The following is a 20,529-nucleotide window of genomic DNA, read 5'->3' as shown; positions in this document are numbered from 1 at the left end:
CTACCCATTGAGACACTTTCGCGCATGCGCTGCTTTAATGGTAAGTACTACATGAAAGTAATGTACTGGAGTATTGTTCCTCTTAACGAGATCTACAAAAAAGTCCGCGACGGCATATTTTTAACTTTTAAGGATAACGTGTAGTGATCATATTTCTGTCTAAAAATAGTAATTTCAATCTATTTTTTATTGTGAGGGATATTTTTCCATAATGGTATTAATCCTTATCCTTTAAATTACTTTATTAATTTTCTACGTTAAACGAAGATAAAATTTGCTTTTTACACTATTTCGAAATTGCGAATAGTTTTAGAGAAAAACGCATTTAATTGTTGACACATCACGCCGTTGACTCATCAGCTGTGCCGACTCAAGTTTTACTTATCCCTTACTCTCAGCATATAAATAAGTATATTAGTTACGTTGGCCATTTAATGTAGATCAAAACTGTCTTTTACTGTTTTTTCATTTTAATAAGTACTTTAGAAGTTGTTACAATATCAAAACATCCTTGCTGCGAAACGCGTCCGGCGACGTTTTGCTTATACAAGCGCGTCATGAGCAGTAATCGGTGGTTCAGTGGTAGAATGCTCGCCTGCCACGCGGGCGGCCCGGGTTCGATTCCCGGCCAATGCATTCTATTTAATTTTCCTCACAGGCAGCCACGTAGTGTTTGCTTTTCATCACGGACAGAATACCCTCTTCAGTATTAACCACAAGCTCGAAAAAAAAAACCCGCCCGCTATAGAGGCATAGCAACGAAGATTTAGATGCGTTTGCACGTATTGGATAATTGGAGTTGAATGCATTATTTCAGCGCGATATATTTGGTTTCATATTTTTTGTAGTAGTTATTAGTAGGAAGGCTTTTGTTTATAATTTCTTCCGTTTAAAAATAGTCATTTAACTATCTAAAAATAGTAATTTAAATATATTTTAATAAGTACTTGAAAAGATTAGTAGCACAGATTTAAAATTACGGTACCTACTAAAAAATCTTTGCCGAGTAAAACAATTGGAAAATCCTTATTGGAACTACGAAAATGCGGGTTGCATTAGAGTTTAATTAATTTTCACATTATCTTAAGTGCTTTGCAAACATACATTATATGAATAATCCAGTAGTAAAAGCGGGCGAAGCCGCAAGGGGGTCGCTAGTTATAAATATATTTTAAATGATTTTGTTGTATCATTTTAAAACAAATTTGTATAAAAAAATATTTTTATATTAGTTTTAATTCTATAATTTTGATGAATTTGACATTACCATGTCTTAATGATGATAATGATGATGAACATTACCTGAATATATCATACGCCATAGTTTGTAATATATATTTTATATATTTTTTACGATTTTATGAAAACAATTTAAACTATAACTTAGCTTCAAAATGACATTAACCAAAAATATTTAATTAACTGTGACCCCGCAAAGTCCCACGTTTCACGACAGAACAGTTGGCGAAGGGTTTAAGCCGCCACATTAAATTCACACTGTTATTGACGTGCTGGAACATAAATTACGTACCGATCGAGAGAAAATATATTTTTACTTCCTTTTTAAGTAACGTACAAAAGTAGGCTGCCAACGTGTTCCATAGTTATTTTTAAGGTCTCTTTGGTATTGGATATATTTTTCTGCTAAGTGTTATCGCTATAAGATTTGTTTTTTTTTATATATCGTCATGCTGGAGCCCGCATAAAGTAGGGTAGGCATTGCGTGTTGAACGCCTCGCTTAGTCTTGTTACCAGAATGAGAAAATGAAAATAACTCATTTTACCAAGTGGGAATTAAACCCAAAATTATCGCATTTATTTACACGCTTTGCCACTGCGCCACCACGACCTTTAATATTTTTGTAACGATGCTAAATATTCTTTTGCTCGAGCTCACCATGTTACCACCCACAGTGAGTACAGTGGTTTTGTCAGAAAAATGTTTGAAGATAAAAATGCTTTGTTTCATGTTTTAAAGTAGCAAAAATATCAAAATCCTTTTAGATATTCAACGAATGTAGGAATTGTCTCTTTCACTTTTCAAAGTTATTTTGTTTCCTTTTTATTTCTATCAATATTAAAATTATTTTAAATTTAAATGTCTACCTACACCAAAAAATTGTTTAATTTATGTTTTTTCATAATTTAAAAATATATATATTAGATACATTTATTATTTTACAATAAATTAACATACTTTTAATTTATTCTACTTGTTTTAAAACTACTAACGATATAACGTCACACAGTGTACAAAATTGCAACGTTGTCAATTACAGTTCAAAAGTTGGAGCCAACTTCTCCTTTAGTGAACGAATACTATTTAAGTTGATAATGCTTTAATTAGTGTTTTAGTGTCAGTTCGTGCTTTTCGCCTCGAGAAAAATTAAACTTTTCTTTGCATTTCAGATAAAAGGGTAATAAATTTCCTTTTAAATACCCTAAATCTATGTTAGTATAAGAATATGGAACTACGTAGCTCCATATTTAGCGTAGCTAACCTAGTTTTATTTTTATGGTGGCAATTCTACGTTAACAGATTGAAAATATCTGCTAAAAGATTTTTTAAAATCTTTTATATATTTTTTTTTAGTTTTATTCTGTATCTACATTGGATAATTGTATTAACATTAGAAAATCTTAATTATAAGAATCTTAAAAATTTTTTTGGTTCACAGCAGAATAGGTTGAGAGGTTCCCTAATTTTACTATACTACTACTACTATTTAACCTAATTTGGGAACCTAATTTTAAAACACCCTGTTCCCATTAAGACATTTCCGTTCCCCTCTTTTTACCAAATTCTGAAGGCTTGTGTGTTGAATGGTGGACCATAACACCGCGTTTTGGCTCTTTACCAAATTGAGGTAATGAAAATATCAAACACTTATTGTCCTCAATTGAGAATCGAACCCATAACCTGTCGTGTTTACAGTCGCATGTTTGTCTCTCTGTACTAAGACTATAAATAAAAGCTTTTAAAAAGAATATACTATATCATTTACATTTACATATATTCAAATGACTTTGATTAAATTATTAGACAGAATAAGTCCATTAGACAACCCCTTCAAACTGTGATTAATGCTTCAATTGGAAGTTATAATTTATTGCTGCTTTTTACCTTATTTAGTAAATTTACTGTATTTTTCTGGAATAAACAAGGGCGATCTTTCATTTCCTCGATACAGTGTTCCTCAGGCGCTATAACCCCACTTAATTTAAAATTACTTACATTTATGTCTTTTTTTTTTTTTTTCATCCACTTGCCTTCTGCTTATAATATTTTTTGTGCTTATGAACTAACTTGTTATTAATAAACGAATTCCTTTAAATAGTAACTTTATACTGAGATTGCGGCAAAAATTTAGTTAAGTCTTAAATTATAGAAATCAAACCGTTCCTTGTAATTTATATAATTAATAATGTAGAACATATTAAAAATAAACTACATACATATATTTGATTATAAAAAAATACTTTTTGCTATTATTTTCAACGTAAAATAGCCTACTCACGACGTCGCCCTCGAAAATAACTCATAATATAAGATGTGAACGTCACGTAGGATATATCAATCCTTTATCATCTCGTATGACCTAAATTACCCTAACAGACACACTTAGGGTGTACATAAATCATGGGGCGATTTTTTTTCTGCCCTAATTTACTGCTTATTCGGCGCCAATGCCAATCTTACCTTCGTCTCCTTTAGATATCTTTAGATTGATATCGTATTATTATGTTTGGATTTCTTGATGGCGTCAGTTTATTTTTGGAAATTTTATGTGAAACGAATTTCGTTCGAGTAGAAGGGTAATTTTATTTTATTTGAAAATGTTAAATATTCTTATAAAAATATCAATTGATACTATTGATATTTTAACTATTCTTATTTTATCCAAAAGTCAGTCTTTTTACGTATAGTAATCCGATTTGTTATCTTTTTTCTTTTTTTATCCATTTTTTTTGCCACACGGTAAATCGGGACGGGTGTGTGCTCAGTCACTACTCAGAGGGAATGGGTTATTTTCATAAGACAAAGTACAGCAGTGGGTATCGTCACGTCAATGTTTTGTCTTTGAAAATATCTTGAAAGATAAACGGAAAATATTGATAGTTTTAATAAGTTCCCTCTACATACACTGCTGTATGTGGAATACAGGGTTAAGCTGAAATACGTGCGGAGTGGAGAGGCAGAACATGATAAATTACGTTTTTGCTATCCCTACGTGCTAATGAAACATTTTTACATAAAAAGCAATAATATTTTAATTTTACACTAACAATTATTCAAATCTATGACTGTCATCTTTATTCATCTACGTGCCACTACGGCGTCGGAAAAATGCATATTTTGCTTTAAAATTGCTAGAAGATTTTAAGTTTATTATTAGATCATGAAAATGTGGTGTAGTTTGTTTGCATAATCTGAATTTCTATTAATCATCGTAACTTTTGACATCCGTAAGCAGTTTTCATGCACTTTAAAATATTAGTTTACAAGTTTAGAGTTTAAACTTTCAAATTAGTTGGAGCAATTCTTGACTGACCAAGTTGTGTTCTCAGCTAGCTATGTAAAGCTAAAATGTATAGCTTAATTACTTTTTGCATTGGAATATAGTAATATGAATGTCGACGTGAATCAAAATAATATATAATTATGAATATATACTGACGCAGGAAAGTATAAAAAAATGAAATAATTGCTCACCAGTGACAAAATTTTAAGCTTGTAATTTTTCAAATTGGTCGTTTCTCGGCTTAATGTTCTCTCATCAATGAATTATATTATTATACACCCAGAGAGAGAGAGAGAGATTGGGAAAGAGAGAGAGAGATAGAAAGATATACCTACATCTAAATCTATTACTTTAAAGTGTTTTTTTTACAATTATAATTTGAAGCTATTAGAAAAAGGCTACAATTATATGATTCCATGTCTAAATTAACAATTTAATAAATATACAAGTATGTGCATTACATGAATCAGTTAAAAACATATAATTTGTCTGAAATATATATATATATATTTAAAATAAACTTTTAAAATGAATTCCACTAGTATTGTGAAATTGAAATAGTTTTGTCCAAAAATTGTCTGTTAACAAGATTGAAATAGTGTACTTATTAAGAGAGAAGGCGGATGTCGCGGAGCGGGTGCAGATGCGGACGGAGAAGGACCTTGTTTAATTTCCACGGAAACGAAGGTTGAGTAAACATACTCGTAAATAACAAAAGACTTGCTTTTTATTATAGATCATCTCGCGTCTCTAGACAAGAAATTTGCGTTCGGGAAATATTTACTCTAAAATACAATCTTCATTACTTCTTTTATATTGTTTGTTATAAAGACGGAAGCTTAAAAAAGAGATGTTTATTGACATGTTTAAATTGACTTAAAAAAATGGACATTTTTTTAAAGTCAAGCTGATTAATTGACTAATTACGAGATTAACTAAACAGTTTCATTAATATATAATTACTACAAAAAACTTTCTAATTTTATTTTTTCACTATATTCTAACTAGAAATTCATCCAGAAAATAAGTTTAGAGAAGCAAAATGTAATCATAGAAATAGTATCCTTCATATTTACCGATGGGTTGCAGTAACGACTGAAGGCACCATCGGAATGGACTCATTAGTTAGAAAGAGCCCCAATATTTTAGCGAGTGAATAGCTGAAATTATTTCGCATCGCAACGGCATTCATCTGGGCGCGTTTCCATTCGCAATTTGGCTGTAGCAATGTATACTTTAGACTGAGGTAATAGGTTCGATGAGTTTTGGCCTCCAGATTGACTTTCCGTGTATTCATTTTTAAACTGGCAACTGAAAAGGGCGACTGATGCGTGAATTTATGTGACATGGATGGGTGTGCTTAGCAGCCGGTTTGTGGCTTTATTACTTTTTAACATATCGATTCTGTATTATTGTTCTGTATTTATCTTGTATTTATCTGTGCTTTTTGTGTATTTTTGCAATATATTCTGTGGGATATTTGTTTTTTTTTTTTATTTCTTGTGTGGGTGTAATATTGGTGTTTGTTTAGAGATTATCTAAATGTTCGAATGATTTTTTTAAATTAATATGAATATTTATGTTTTGTTATTTTTTATAATTAATTAACTTAACGATAATTAAGATAGAATATTACGCTACTATGTATATTACCATAAAATATTTGTAATTTCTTCTAACCCCATTGATAAAAAAACATAGAGACGATTTTATCCATGTTGATAATATCCATGTTGATTCATACAACGATTTTATGACTCACCATCTTTCCCACGTAACCCAATATTACCGAAGTTTTACATTCAGGAAGTACAATAAAAGCATGCTATAATGAGATTGAGGGAATAAAAAACAAGCTTATACTTAACGATATGATTTCTCGTAATCGCAATAGCGACGTGACAAATCACCGCGACGCGGCAACGCGCTCGGTGTATACTAAACTTGATTTATCATTTACCATTACTATGTATGACTGAAACTACTGGTTGAGATTGCTTTCGTCTTCTCCAGACACTCTGTCGACATATGATAAACGTCTAATAAATAAAAACCTAATTTCTGTATGTAAGAATGATGGCAGTGGGAACAAAAACTGTGATGAATACAAAGTCGGATTGTTTGTGTAATTTGTATATATTTTTTTCTATAACATATAAAAATTTTAACGTAACGGGATTTGCACCATCACGGTTTCCAAGAGGCGCGTATTTTTCTTTCTGAAGTGTGGAATGGCACTTTAATAATGTAAAAAAGTTATGTATTCGTTTTTTATTTTATTTTTTCTTTAATGTCAATATAACATTTTTAAACATATTTTTAGAGAGAAGCTTAAGAGATTGTAATTTTATTATTTTTTTCATTTAAGATAATGTCTGATCAATATGCATTAAATTTAAAGTTACGTTACGTTTCAGCTGCGCTAAGCTAACGTCGTTATCATTATATCTTTGTACTTCCAAAATTGTATTCGTAGATATTTATTTGTATACTATTTTTATTATTAAGTTTTGTCATTGGACAAATATTAAATCTGTGTTTTTTCTTTGCAGGTAAGCCTATGGGATGTTCTTTAACTCTTACTAGATTTATTTCGAGATTCGAGATGCGGAAATTGGTAATCCATCTTTTTCTTTTCCTTTTATTTTTATATGTATTAGAAACTACATTACATATTTCCTTTCTGTAAAGTAAAAACCGTTCGAAACAATGTTTTCAAATGCATACACGATACGAAACATTTAATATGGCAGAGGCAAAGCGCGGCGTTCAGTTTCACCATTCAACACTCAATGTCTTTTGAATTCAGCGGAAAGTGGAAACGGAATGCCTTAACTCTAGATTTTCAGGTTCCCTCTACCTACCTTGCTATATGCGAGATAGCGTAAAATAATAAAAAATATCTATAAACCATTGTTAACCAATATATATTGGTAAATGTTTAATTACACTAGAAGATTGCATATAAATATGACTATCAAACGTCGAAGGTCTAATTTTTAGGCAGATAGATATATACTGTAATTTTTTAAAAATATTTTACTTCCCTACATTATATAAGGGTACGATGGAACATTTTCAAGTTAATTACAAGTCTAATCTGAACAAAAAATCTAGAATTTAATATGGCAACAACGTATAATCGCGAGTTTATTAGCTCTACCCCGCGGCTCATTGGTGCCGCTCCTTGTTAATGTAACCTCGAATAACCAAAGTTTAATATTAATAATAAAAAACCACACGACATTGACCCCTAACCACGTGCAATAGCGGTTATATTTACTTGAACGGGTTTCGTGATGGATAAATTATACAGTGGGTTCACATTTTTAACCGTTTTGAAATATTAAAGAGAGTGGGTTAATAAAATTCTTTGTTGTTTACAGTTCTTTAAGCCTGAATTATTGGCATTTTTTCATGATATTGCATTTATTATTATTATAATACAGTGTGATTATAAACGCGACAGTTTGTAGGTTCGATTCCCAGCCAAGGCAAAGAAATATTTAATATTTCCATTTTCGTTGCTTTAGTGTCGAGGCAATGCGCGGCGTTAAGTTCCGTCGCTCAACACACAATGGCTCCAAGATTCGGCAGAAAACGGGGAGCGGAGTACTGAGTGTATTTTTTTTCTCTTATACACATCGGTATTCTTTGATATCAGAACCAATGTCTAATGACATTATAAAAAAGGCTTCACTTTAAATATTAAAATGATAACCTCGCGATAATTCACACAATACCTAAATTAAAATTCTGTCCAGATAGTAAGAGTTAAATCTCAAAACCTATTCCATTATTTAAATTTATTATCCGTATACTTTAGCTAGAAACACCAATATTGTTGTTAGTAAGTACTGTCTCGACGTCGAGCTATCTCGACTGCGGGCACTAAAGCACTCTAGGGTCCCAAAATTCTTATCCGATGTTGCCGAGAACTTTGCAAATACAACGTTTTACGTTATTTCTTGTCGTTTTGGTACTGATCTTTAAACATTCTTCTATATGGCTTATCTATATTTTATATTATATAAAAAATATATAGATTATTGTTGTTTTTTCAAGATTATAATTTACATAATTTAATTTCTAAAAAACGTCAACTAAAACAGTCGTGTAAAACTGTGACCGCAGTTACAGTAGGTTATATCAAAAAAATACACATCCTGTCATATAGGCTACAGCTTTCTCCCGTAAATCGACTATCCTTCACAAAATATTCTTTTCAATTCGATTTATCTTATTTTTTTTTAATTTCAATATATGTTAATAATATTAATAAAGATATTTTATTGATTTAAATTTTAATACATAATCAGTTTTGGCCCGCTTGAAGATAATATAAAATTTATTATTTTCCAAGATGCACCCACTATTTTTCATGAGGAGCTTTGCCTCGACGTCGCGTTATCTTGTCAAATACTTTAAAGCACTCCGCTACTGAATCCTATTCAGATGGCGTTAGCAAGTTTGAAAATAAATTATTGTTTAAAGTGAATTTATTTACTTCTATTGTAATCACTTATAAACGATATTTGCAACTTCTTATATATTTAGGTTTTTTATTTTTTTTTGTTCTTTTTTGTTTTGTCTGGTGGAACTTAGGGACCACTGTTCATTTATCTCTTATTCTATTTCATTCTCTTATGTTGGGTATACATTGCTGACCACTGGTGAGGTCAGTTGTGGTACAGGAACACATACCGTGTGAATGTAAACGTGACAAGTTGTAGATTCATTTTCCATTCGACGAAATGAAATATTTATTCATTCATTCTTCTATCTAGTGTTGAAGCAAAGCGCGGGGTTGAGTTCCGCCTTTGATAAACAATAAACAATATAAATTAGGTTTACTCGCAATGTTAATTTAGTAATTGTAGTATATACAGTACTTTAGACTTTCTTTTTCAATAACAAGTAAAAAATAATTTAACTTTAAAGTGACTAACTTTTATATAAATTACTTGCAACGAACAGAACGTGCAGTCAAAACGATTCAATGGCAATTAACACTGGGCGGCCCTACCTGTGCCCTCATTAAGGACTCCATCATTAACAGACGCCAAGCCGTATTAAATGAAATATTATTAAATATTTTAAAAGTTCACTATTATATTTTTTTCTCCCAGTAGAATTATTAAGAAGAAATTTGAGAGATTTCCTAATTTGGTAGCCGGTCGTCTGCCGCAACTTTGCTTGGGTGAAATTTAAAACGTAAAATTAAATATTTCGTGAGTGAAAATTCTTTTCTCAGTACTACATATACGGGGAGTCCAGAACCTATCCACTTTCTAAGTCCAGTAGTTTCTGTCTGTGCATTTGTCAGTTTCTCTTTAAAGTAAGTTTCTTCTTTAATTAGAGAATGTCACGTTTGATGTAAATTGCATAATTGATAATTACATACTAATGACGGAATTTAGGAAGGCTTCAAATATTTTTATCTATGAATTTAGATGTAACGTATACTGAAGCTTTAAAAATAAAATTCGTAAATCATTGTAGCAGATCTGAAAAAAATATTTTAATATAAAAATATTGTGCTATTTTTTTTTCTGATCGAGAGATGATTCGTTTCGATTAAACGAAACGTACCACAAATGGGGCTACGAGCAAAAAAATACATGTACAAGTTAAAAATGGGATTTTTCAATGGAAAAATAATGTATTATTTAGTTGCCCCAAATATTTTACTTTGCTATAAAAATTCATACATGGTAAATAATGCGAGCTTTTATAAAAGTGGACAGAAATAGTGTTTATTACAAGCTGGTGCAATCCTGACAGCCACTTCGGGAAATTATTATTTATGGAATTGGAAATGTGACAGCGGATGTAGCGAGCTCACAATTCAAATGTTGTTTTTAATAAATATTAATGAAAAGATTATTTTTATGTAGTATATTTGGTATATTTACTGAGTTTGTTATTTAAATTAATAATAATTAATAAATCGTTGATCGTGGACGTAGATTCGATACCCCTCGTGGAAATGAATGTTATTTATTTCTCCGGTCTATAAAGGCAAACCACATCGTAAGGTATCTACCTCCACTCAACGCGCATTCCCGAATTAAGGCGAAAAGCGGAGAAAGGAATGCCTTAACTCTACGTTAAATATGTTTACTCTAGGATATATAATATTGTAAATTAAGCATTCTGAAAATAACAACATAGTAAATTTATAGTTAACATGCTGGTAGCGACGTTTGTAAAGCGACTGGACTTGCCAGTTTTAATTCTCACGTATATATAAGCGACACGTGTTCGCAAACTTTGAAACTTTGCTGCACACGCTCCACACTGTCCGGGCTGTCTGGACCTCTAACGTTATTATTTCTGCAACGCTACTTTGGGGTTTTGATTGAGAATTTTCTTCTTCTTTGTCTTTATTCTCTATTATTTAGGAGAGCATAGTTTTTAATATCTTTCAATACTAATTCTTGATATGTTAAATGGATTTCTGTCTGTTTATAATAACATTTGCTTCCTATTTTGACTTATCTTAACATGAATAAAACTAAACTACCTACCTAAAACTAATATACCTACGTACTCTTTACTCATTTACTGATTTCGTATAAATGATTGGCGAGACTAGATCGATAATATTGTATTAATAAATTACATTCCACCACATGCCAACTAAACCATGATATACAAAAATTAACAATATTATATAAATATGTGTATATTTCGTAGCAGGTGAAGTGATAACTCGCGAAAATTATGGCGCCGCCTTCTCTTCATTAACGGCCGCTATGGAGCGTGTAGCTTGTGCTGGCAGCAATTACTTCTAGAGGTTCATTATAGACGATGAAACCGATATATTTAGAATTTAAGGGTTACGAGAGGAGAGAAATGTTAGTCTTTTATTTTTGTTTTTTATAATGTTGTATGTTACGTGGTCACATTTTTATTAGAGATAAATCAGTGTTTGATACGTAAGTGTAGCATGTTTAAATGAATATTTATGGACGACTAAAATTAAAAAAAAAAATCTACAAAAAATTGTACAAAAAAATTGCTTCAAGCAAAGCAGATTCTGATTTTGGACTGTATTTAGGGGTAAGCAGAGGGAACCTGGGAACCTAGAATTAGAATTAAGACATTTTCCGTTCATTAGCGAACTTAAACACCGCCCATTGCTTCGTTTGGTTCGTTTCATACATAGAGCTATTTGGTTAATTTACTATGGTAGTATAAATTGCCAGAGCACAATTACCTAGAACATAATTCACCGGTTCGATATTTCAACCTATAATTGTATTAGTTCAGGAATAACAGTTTATTTAATAGTAAAATTTTTATTTTTATATTAAATAGCTCCAACTTAAAGCAAACGTATAAATGCCTACCACAATTTTCATTATAAACACAAAGTGTTGAAACATTAATAACTCAGCTATTGCGTATAAAAACTGAGATTATATTCCATGAAAAATGAGTGAGCTCAAACTATATAAAAAGTTTTTATTTGTACCATAATTCGTGGTTCTATCCAATTCCATTACCAACTTGCTAACAATGGAATAATGTATTGAAAACTTCACTTATCACTTTTTCTCCATTAAGGGGCTGATAGATGTATGATTTATTTAATTTTTTGACGAGTGTAGTTATAAAATCTGTAAGTGTTTGTGTACCGGACGGGCGGAACTCAAGTGAATGAGCCGCTGACGCCCTGCACACTATAGGTTCCAGATCATGGGAACACGGAGTATGCTGAGACCCCAAGACGTTCTTGTGAGTCGTTCTTGTGAGACGTTCTTGTGAGTCGTTCTTGTGAGACGTTCTTGTGAGACGTTCTTGTGAGACGTTCTTGTGAGACGTTCTTGGGAGTCCTTCTTGTGAGACGTTCTTGTGAGTCGTTCTTGTGAGACGTTCTTGTGAGACGTTCTTGGGAGTCCTTCTTGTGAGACGTTCTTGTGAGTCCTTCTTGTGAGACGTTCTTGCGAGACGTTCTTGCTATACATTGAAACAAGATACTGAAACAGGATGTTGAAACAGGATATTGAAACAAGATGTTGATCACTGTATAACGGTCGGTGACTGTCGGCTCTATTCGTGTCTTGTTCCGATTCTATCTTCTTCCTGTTGTGCTCACCGTTGATTGCCGACTGTCTCTGTCTCGCCCGACGCGCACCTCCGTTGCGCGGAGCTAAACGGTAACGAGAGCCGCGAGCCACCGAGCCGTTTTATCTTTATTTACAACAATATTTTTACTATGATTATCACACATTTACATTTATATTTTAATAACTAAAAATCGGATGTTTTTACAATTTATACATATTAAAAGAACATAAAAATATCTATCTATCTATGTATAAAACATTATACTATTTAAGTATTATCTATTATTAAATTACGAAAAATGCTGTTACGATGACGAATTTTACATGAGTTTTTACAATGAAAATTCTCTCTAAAATTAATTACACACATTAGGAATATACAAATCTGTTATTTTGTTACAGAAAACTATGACAAACAATAATTAATAATAAAATTTACTATACGGAAGTTACTATTATATAAAAAGCGATTAATGCGGCAAATCATAGTACAACTATACAAATAAGATATAAAGTCGAAAATTATTATCTAAAACGGAACCCAAATCTATTTATATTTATTATTTAATGTAATTACTTATTTACAAAGGAAAAAACACTATTAATTTAGAAAAGACACTAATAATAACATTCAAAATTACGAGAGTGGTATGACGTCACTTTTTGCCAAACTAAACAGTCTCTAACATGTTGTGACGAGTTCACAGCCGATGATGCGCGTCGGTTGTCGCGAACATTTCTCCCGCCGTGCAGAATCAGGTCTCGATGTGATGCTGCATCTTTCCCGCGGTGAGCGACGACGTCTTCTTACTTTGGAAGCGGAACGAGTTTTTTGGTTGGCCTTTTCAGAAGACCACCCTTAGTGCGTACTTCAACTATTCGCACTTGTCCATCTGCACCTGGATATACTTTTTCTATGCGTCCTCTTGGCCACGTATTTCTTGGAAGTTGTGAGTCGGCTATAAGTACCGGGTCACCTATTTCATAAGTAGGGCCTCGACCATGAGGCTCCCGCCGGTGTTGAAGTTCAGGGAGATATTCGCGAACCCAGCGTCTCCAAAACATGTCCGCTAATATCTGTGAGCGTCTCCACTGCTTTTTGCTATCGATGTCGTCCTCACTAAATGTGCCAGGTACAGGTAGACGAGCTGAACCCCCAAGTAAAAAGTGATTGGGTGTTATAGATTCTTCGTCGTCATTGTTTACAGAAACATGTGTGAGGGGACGACTATTCACAGTATATTCTACTTCGCAGAGTAATGTAGCCAAAATTTCTTCTCGGGGATATCTCTCACGAAGAATAGTGTATAGAGCTGTTTTCACGCAGCGAACAAGACGTTCCCATGCGCCTCCCATGAATGGTGCAGATGGTGTTATGAAACGCCATGCGATGCCTCGACGACTGGCTTCTTCTTTGAATGCTTCTCGAAGTTCTTTGTCTGCTCCATGCATGTTTGTACCATTATCTGAGTAAATTTCGGAAGGACATCCTCGACGTGCAGCGAATCTTCGCAATGCAAGTATGGCAGAGTCTGCGCTTAAGCTGGCGGCGATTTCCAGGTGAACTGCTCTAGTGGTAAGACACGTGAAGAGTGCGACGTAACGTTTCACGTGTTGTCTGCCGACGACTACTGTGAGAGGGCCAAAATAATCTAAGCCGGTGTATGTAAATGGTCTTCGATGATGAGCGAGACGGGATTTAGGATGATCACCCGTAGAAGGCTGTGGGGGTTGTGCCTTGCGAATACGACACTTGAGGCACTGATGAACTATCCTTTTCACGGTGGGACGAAGACGAATTACCCAAAAATGTTGACGTACTTCATTTACTATTATTTCGGTGCTGCTGTGGTGAAGACAACGGTGGGTCCAATCAATATATAACTGTGTGATGTAGTTATCTCCATCTAAGACTTGTGGTTTCTTTGTTTCGTCTTTTATTCCCTCGGCGGCGGCTATACGGCTGCGAAGAACGACAATGTCATCTCGGAGTTCTACAGGTAATGAATGAAGGCGACTTTGTTTGGCAATAGTCCTGTTGTATCTTAAGTCTGTGATATCTTCATTGAAAGATTCTTCTTGAGAGGTTCGGATGAGAAGATTTTCTGCTTTTGTAATGTACTTCGAATCCAATATCAGAAAATTGTTGGAGTCCATAGATTTCTTGCTATGTAGAGTAGTAGATTTCTTTTGCAATGTTTCTCTTCGTTTGTTCCACGTAGGATCTGATTCCATATTTCTACGTGTTCGCTTATAAAAGATCTTCTCTTTTTTATTTCTGCAAATATCTAAAAATTGCAAGACTCTAGCTGTGGCACGAAGTAATCGCTCCCATTTTGAGAAGCGTTGTGGATCAGGAATTGCTTCACGTAATTTTGTCTTCAGCTGGAGTTCTTTAACGGTAAAAGTATGTTCTTCACCAGTATTGTTTGACACGACCGGTTTTTCGATAGGCCAGGTACTCGGATTTTCTTTCAAGAAGGCAGGCCCGTGATACCATTCATGATCAGCTCCAAAATCAGATGGTACTTCTCTGGTGGCTATATCGGCGACATTGAGCTTAGAAGGTACCCAACGCCATTCTTCAACTTTGGTATATTCTTCAATGGCTGCTAGTCTATGTGCGACAAATGGCTTATAAGACCTGGCTCCATTTCTTATCCACGTCAGAACTGTCTTACTGTCTGTCCAAAAGATTTTGCATTCCGGCGCGATACGATGTTCTTTTATGACAGCTTCTGCTATGCGAACTCCCATGACGGCTGCTTGTAGTTCTAAACGAGGAATTGACATAACCTTGAGCGGGGCTACTTTCGCTTTAGCCATGATCATGTTGACTTGGACTTTTCCATCCGGAGCAACCACCCTCCAGTAGGCAGCTGCTGCGTAGGCTGTTTCACTGGCGTCGCTGAATATATGTAGTTGTACAGATGTGGCATCACTATAACCAGAGTAGCATCGAGGTAAGCTCACATTTTTCAGTTTCTGAAGGTGTAGCATCCATTCTGCCCACTGCTTGGAAAGATCTTCATCCAGATGTTGATCCCAATCTATAATTCTTCGCCATGATTCCTGGAGAATTTGCTTAGCCCGAATAGTAACCGGTGAGGCGAAACCAAGAGGGTCATAGAGTGACATAACTATCTTCAGAGCTTCTCTCTTCGTAGGAGTTGTTTTATTTAATAAACTGGGCGGTAATCTTGCCAGTTTTAGATTGAATCGTAATTCATCGGTTGACGGTCTCCACATTAAACCCAAAATCTTTTCTTCTTTGGTACCCAGGTTAATAGTTTCTGTCATGTTTGATTGTGTTTCAAGTTCATTTATTATTTTTGGGATATTTGAAACCCACTTGCAGAGTTTGAAACAAGCTTCTCCGTGGATATGTTGGACCTTCTTGGAAGTTTCTATAGCTTCTTCTATACTTCGGAAACTGTCTAGGTAGTCATCCATATAGTGGTTGTGGATGATAGCTTCCACTGCTTCTGGATGTGTGTCGATGTACCTTTTTGCGTTCCAATCTTTAGCGAATATCGCGGTGCATGGTGAACTCGCAGCTCCAAATATAAGCGACGTCATGCGATATTCTTCAGGAGTTCCCTCCCGCCGGTGTCCTCTCCACAGGTAGCGAAGGGCATCCCTATCTTGAGGTCTTACTTTGACTTGCATAAACATTTCGGCTATGTCGGCTGATACAGCGAAAGCATGACGGCGAAATCTCATCATGACTCCAGGAAGCGATTGAAGAAGGTCTGGTCCAGTCAAGAGGAAATCGTTTAGTGACATACCTTTGGTTTTAGCAGCGGCGTCGTGAACAATGCGAAGCTTCTCTGGTTTAGCCGGGTTTTGCACGTCGAAGTGTGGCAGGTACCATGTTCTGCCTGGAGAGATACTTTTAGGTGCCACCTCAGCGTAGCCCTTCTGGACGAGTGATTCCATTTGTTCGGTGTATCTCCTTTTCAGTTCAGGATCACGATCAATTTTTCTCTCTATTGATATGAGCCTCTTCAGCGCCGACTCATAATTATTAACCATGATGCTGTTCTCTGCTTTCCATAAAAGTGCGGTTTCAATGTGTCCATCTTGTAAACGGTGTATATTTTTCTTCAAAATGTTTTCAGCCTTTTTTTCTGGATCAGAGTCTGGCCGACGCGGATTAATGATAAGAGATTCCAAGGCAAAGTAATCTCTCAGTTGTTCATCCATTCTATCTTCAATAGCAGTAACTTGATTGACGAAATGGATTTTCTGACCCAATGTCCTATTGTGCGCACCATGGAGCACCCATCCGAGCGACGTCAGTGAAGCGATTGGTTGGTTCTTCGGTCCTATACGGACATCTTCGGCGAGTAGTAAATTCCAATTGTCTTGACCAATTAGAATTTTAGGCGTGGCTGAGTCGTAGGTGAGCTGGTTCTTCAAATCTATTAGATGATCGCAGGCAGCTAAGTCTTCTTCACGAATTGTTTGCGGGGAAAGATTAAGATGCGGAACGGTACGAGCTGTAAAGCTAATCTTCTTTTTCTGTGAATTAGCAAGTGTCACGGTAACACGCCTTGATCCCGGCGTTTCAATAACTATATCCCCGATTGCTTCCATCTTTAAAGGATCCAGCCGTCCCTCAGCACCGACTTCGTTTGCCAAAGCTTCATCTATGAGAGATACAGTTGATCCGTCGTCTAATAGAGCGTATGCGGAGGTTTCTCCCGCCGGTCCATGAACTCTGACTGGTATGATTTTAAGATAAGCATGCGCCTTTGACGGTACCCATGCGTTGGCCACGGTTTCCTTTTCTTCTTGTTGATTTCGAATTTCTGATTTCTCCTTTTTATCATAGTGTAGTAATCGATGATGAGTACCGATGCATCCCTTAATATTGCACTTCTGTGGTTTACAGGAATGTCCTGATTGTCGGAACCGCAGGCATCTGAAGCACAGTCGGTGTTCTTTGGCGAGTTCCCATCTTTTATCTGAGTTGGCATCTTGAAATTTCTTGCAGCTAATACTGTGATGACCTTCTTTGTTACAAATTTTGCACGTACTTTTCACCATTCCATGAAATCTATTAGTTTTCCTTTCTTCGGTAGTATTGTGCGTTCTATGTATCACACGACGAGTAGGCTCTGAGTGCGGGATCTCTGTTGAATAAGGTGTGCGACATGCTGCTTGTTTGGTGAGAAACTCGCTGAAGTGCGTCAGGTCTGGTTTGAATATAGATGCTTGTTCCTCGTACCACCTGGTACATAACGACGATGGTAGCTTTTCACGAAGGGCCCTCGTTATATCTGGCGCAGTGATAAAGTTGTGTAAATCGAGGGCGCGAAACAGATTGACACTGCTTCTTACCTTACTGGCGAATGCATGTATCTCCTTTGGATTGTCAGCACAACGAGGTAGAGATCGAAGCTTGTCATATTCACTATATGCGATTGCATCTGGACGACCGAAATTCATTTCAAGCTCTTCTATGATGGCATCCGGTTTTGAATGAGCTATGAGTTGTGTGTCGACGACTTCCAATGCTTTTCCAGTTAGGCTTCTTCGAATTCTGGCTGTATTTTCAACTTCATTGAAGTATCCCTTAGTGTTTTCATATATGGCCCTGTATGATAGCCATTCATTTAACACTCCACTATATGTAGGAAGATCCATGATGACTTTGGACGCGACGGGAAAATTGTATGACGATGATGGAGGTAACATTGTAGGTTTAGGTACCTCTGTTTTCATACACAACGATGTAGGAGCGGTTTCGGCTTTTTCGCATCTTTTCTTCAAATTTTCTATTTCCTTTTTTAGCTCCTCTATTTCCTTTGTTGAATCTCTCTGTATTGCTTGTTGATTTTCGGAATTGTTGCCGATATTCGGATGTTGAGGCATTCTATAGCATGACGGCACTGGATGTGGTTGCCTCGGAACATCTGCACATGGTGTAAGTGATTTTTGTACGATTTGTGCATTATCTTCAATCCAGGAGCTAACGTAGTCGGTTTTCGATATATTATCTTCCTGGGATTCTGAACTATCTGATTCAGCATCTTCCAGAGCTATTTGCGCGAGTTCAAGCTTGATGCGAAGTATTTCTTCACGAGCATTTCTTGCTCTACGTCTGGATTTCGTAGACTTCTTCGAGTTTGCACGTTTCGAAGTTGTCGACTTTATTTGTGTGCCTTCAAATTGTTCCTCCTTGTTAATTGAAATAATTCTTGAGTCTTCCTTTTCGTCACTTGGTACTATTAAGTTCTTTTCTATTTCGGAATCCTCTTGTGTATTCGTAGGCGGGTGTGTCACCTCTGTGTGACTAGATGAAGGGTCGGCTTCATATCTCAATCCCTCGGATCGACCTCTTGATCTTGTGATAGGCATCTTAGTAAAAACCTACGATAATTGGTAAAACTCACCAAGACGAAACGATAATACTCGAAGGCGGATGCACGAAGATTCTCGGAGACGAACGACGACACTCGAAGGCGGAAGCACGAAGATTCTCGGAGACGAACGACGACACACGAAGGCGGATGTCGGAGGATGATGCACGAACACTCACGAAGACTTACGATAATACTCGAAGGCGGATGCACGAACACTCACGACGTGACTTACGGCGCGATAGATGTCAGCGCAGTAGCGAGCACGACAGTCAATGCGGACGCCAACGGAGGCGGCGGAGAGCGCAGCGGAGAGCGCTATGTGACGGAGAACACTGCGCGACGGAGAGCACTGCGCGATGTAGTACGATAATACTCGAAGGCGGATGCACGAAGGTTCTCGAACACTCACGATAACACTCGAAGGCGGATGTCAGAGGCTGATGCACGAACACTCACGAAGACTCACGATAACACTCGAAGGCGGATGTCAGAGGCTGATGCACGAACACTCACGAAGACTACAGGCGAGTAAGGCGACTTCAGCACAGTTGCGAGCGCGACAGTCAATACGGAATATACTGCGCGATGGAGCACGGCGCGACGGAGAGCACTACGCGATGGAGCACTTACGAAGACTCACGAAGGCGGATGCACAAAACACTCACGACGTGACGGGATATGTGACGTCAGCGCAGTTGCGAGCGCGACAGTCGATACGGATGCGAAACGCGACGGCGAATGCGTTTGCGAGCGCGACGGAAAACACTGCGCGATAGAGTACTGCGCGACGGAGCACTTGCGCGACGGAGCACTGCGATAACTTGCACGATGACGGATGATGCTTCAGCTTCGGTGAGGAGTCCCCAGATCCGGCTCGAAGGACCAGCACGTTGTACCGGACGGGCGGAACTCAAGTGAATGAGCCGCTGACGCCCTGCACACTATAGGTTCCAGATCATGGGAACACGGAGTATGCTGAGACCCCAAGACGTTCTTGTGAGTCGTTCTTGTGAGACGTTCTTGTGAGTCGTTCTTGTGAGACGTTCTTGTGAGACGTTCTTGTGAGACGTTCTTGTGAGACGTTCTTGGGAGTCCTTCTTGTGAGACGTTCTTGTGAGTCGTTCTTGTGAGACGTTCTTGTGAGACGTTCTTGGGAGTCCTTCTTGTGAGACGTTCTTGTGAGTCCTTCTTGTGAGACGTTCTTGCGAGACGTTCTTGCTATACATTGAAACAAGATACTGAAACAGGATGTTGAAACAGGATATTGAAACAAGATGTTGATCACTGTATAACGGTCGGTGACTGTCGGCTCTATTCGTGTCTTGTTCCGATTCTATCTTCTTCCTGTTGTGCTCACCGTTGATTGCCGACTGTCTCTGTCTCGCCCGACGCGCACCTCCGTTGCGCGGAGCTAAACGGTAACGAGAGCCGCGAGCCACCGAGCCGTTTTATCTTTATTTACAACAATATTTTTACTATGATTATCACACATTTACATTTATATTTTAATAACTAAAAATCGGATGTTTTTACAATTTATACATATTAAAAGAACATAAA

General features: G+C 36.4%; 2 protein-coding genes across 4 annotated transcripts in view; one reads left to right on the top strand and one right to left on the bottom strand.

Moving 5' to 3' along the window:
- The window catches only part of aPKC (protein kinase C iota type), a 190,343-nt gene that overhangs the window by 56,823 nt on the left and 112,991 nt on the right, over positions 1–20,529 (top strand). The gene's annotated exons all lie outside the window — the stretch shown is intronic.
- LOC146538842 (uncharacterized) lies at positions 12,548–18,964 on the bottom strand. The gene has a single exon (XM_085185913.1). It carries the CDS (start codon positions 18,962–18,964, stop codon positions 13,406–13,408), a length of 5,559 nt encoding a protein of 1,852 aa, XP_085042039.1. The 3' UTR covers positions 12,548–13,405.

This window comes from Heliconius melpomene, chromosome 5, assembly GCF_056956725.1.
Source record: "Heliconius melpomene rosina isolate 202511_hmr_F chromosome 5, ASM5695672v1, whole genome shotgun sequence".
Classification (NCBI taxonomy): domain Eukaryota; kingdom Metazoa; phylum Arthropoda; class Insecta; order Lepidoptera; family Nymphalidae; genus Heliconius; species Heliconius melpomene.
The sequence above is the reverse complement of the archived record's forward strand: the minus strand, read 5'-3'. Positions and strand labels throughout refer to the sequence as shown.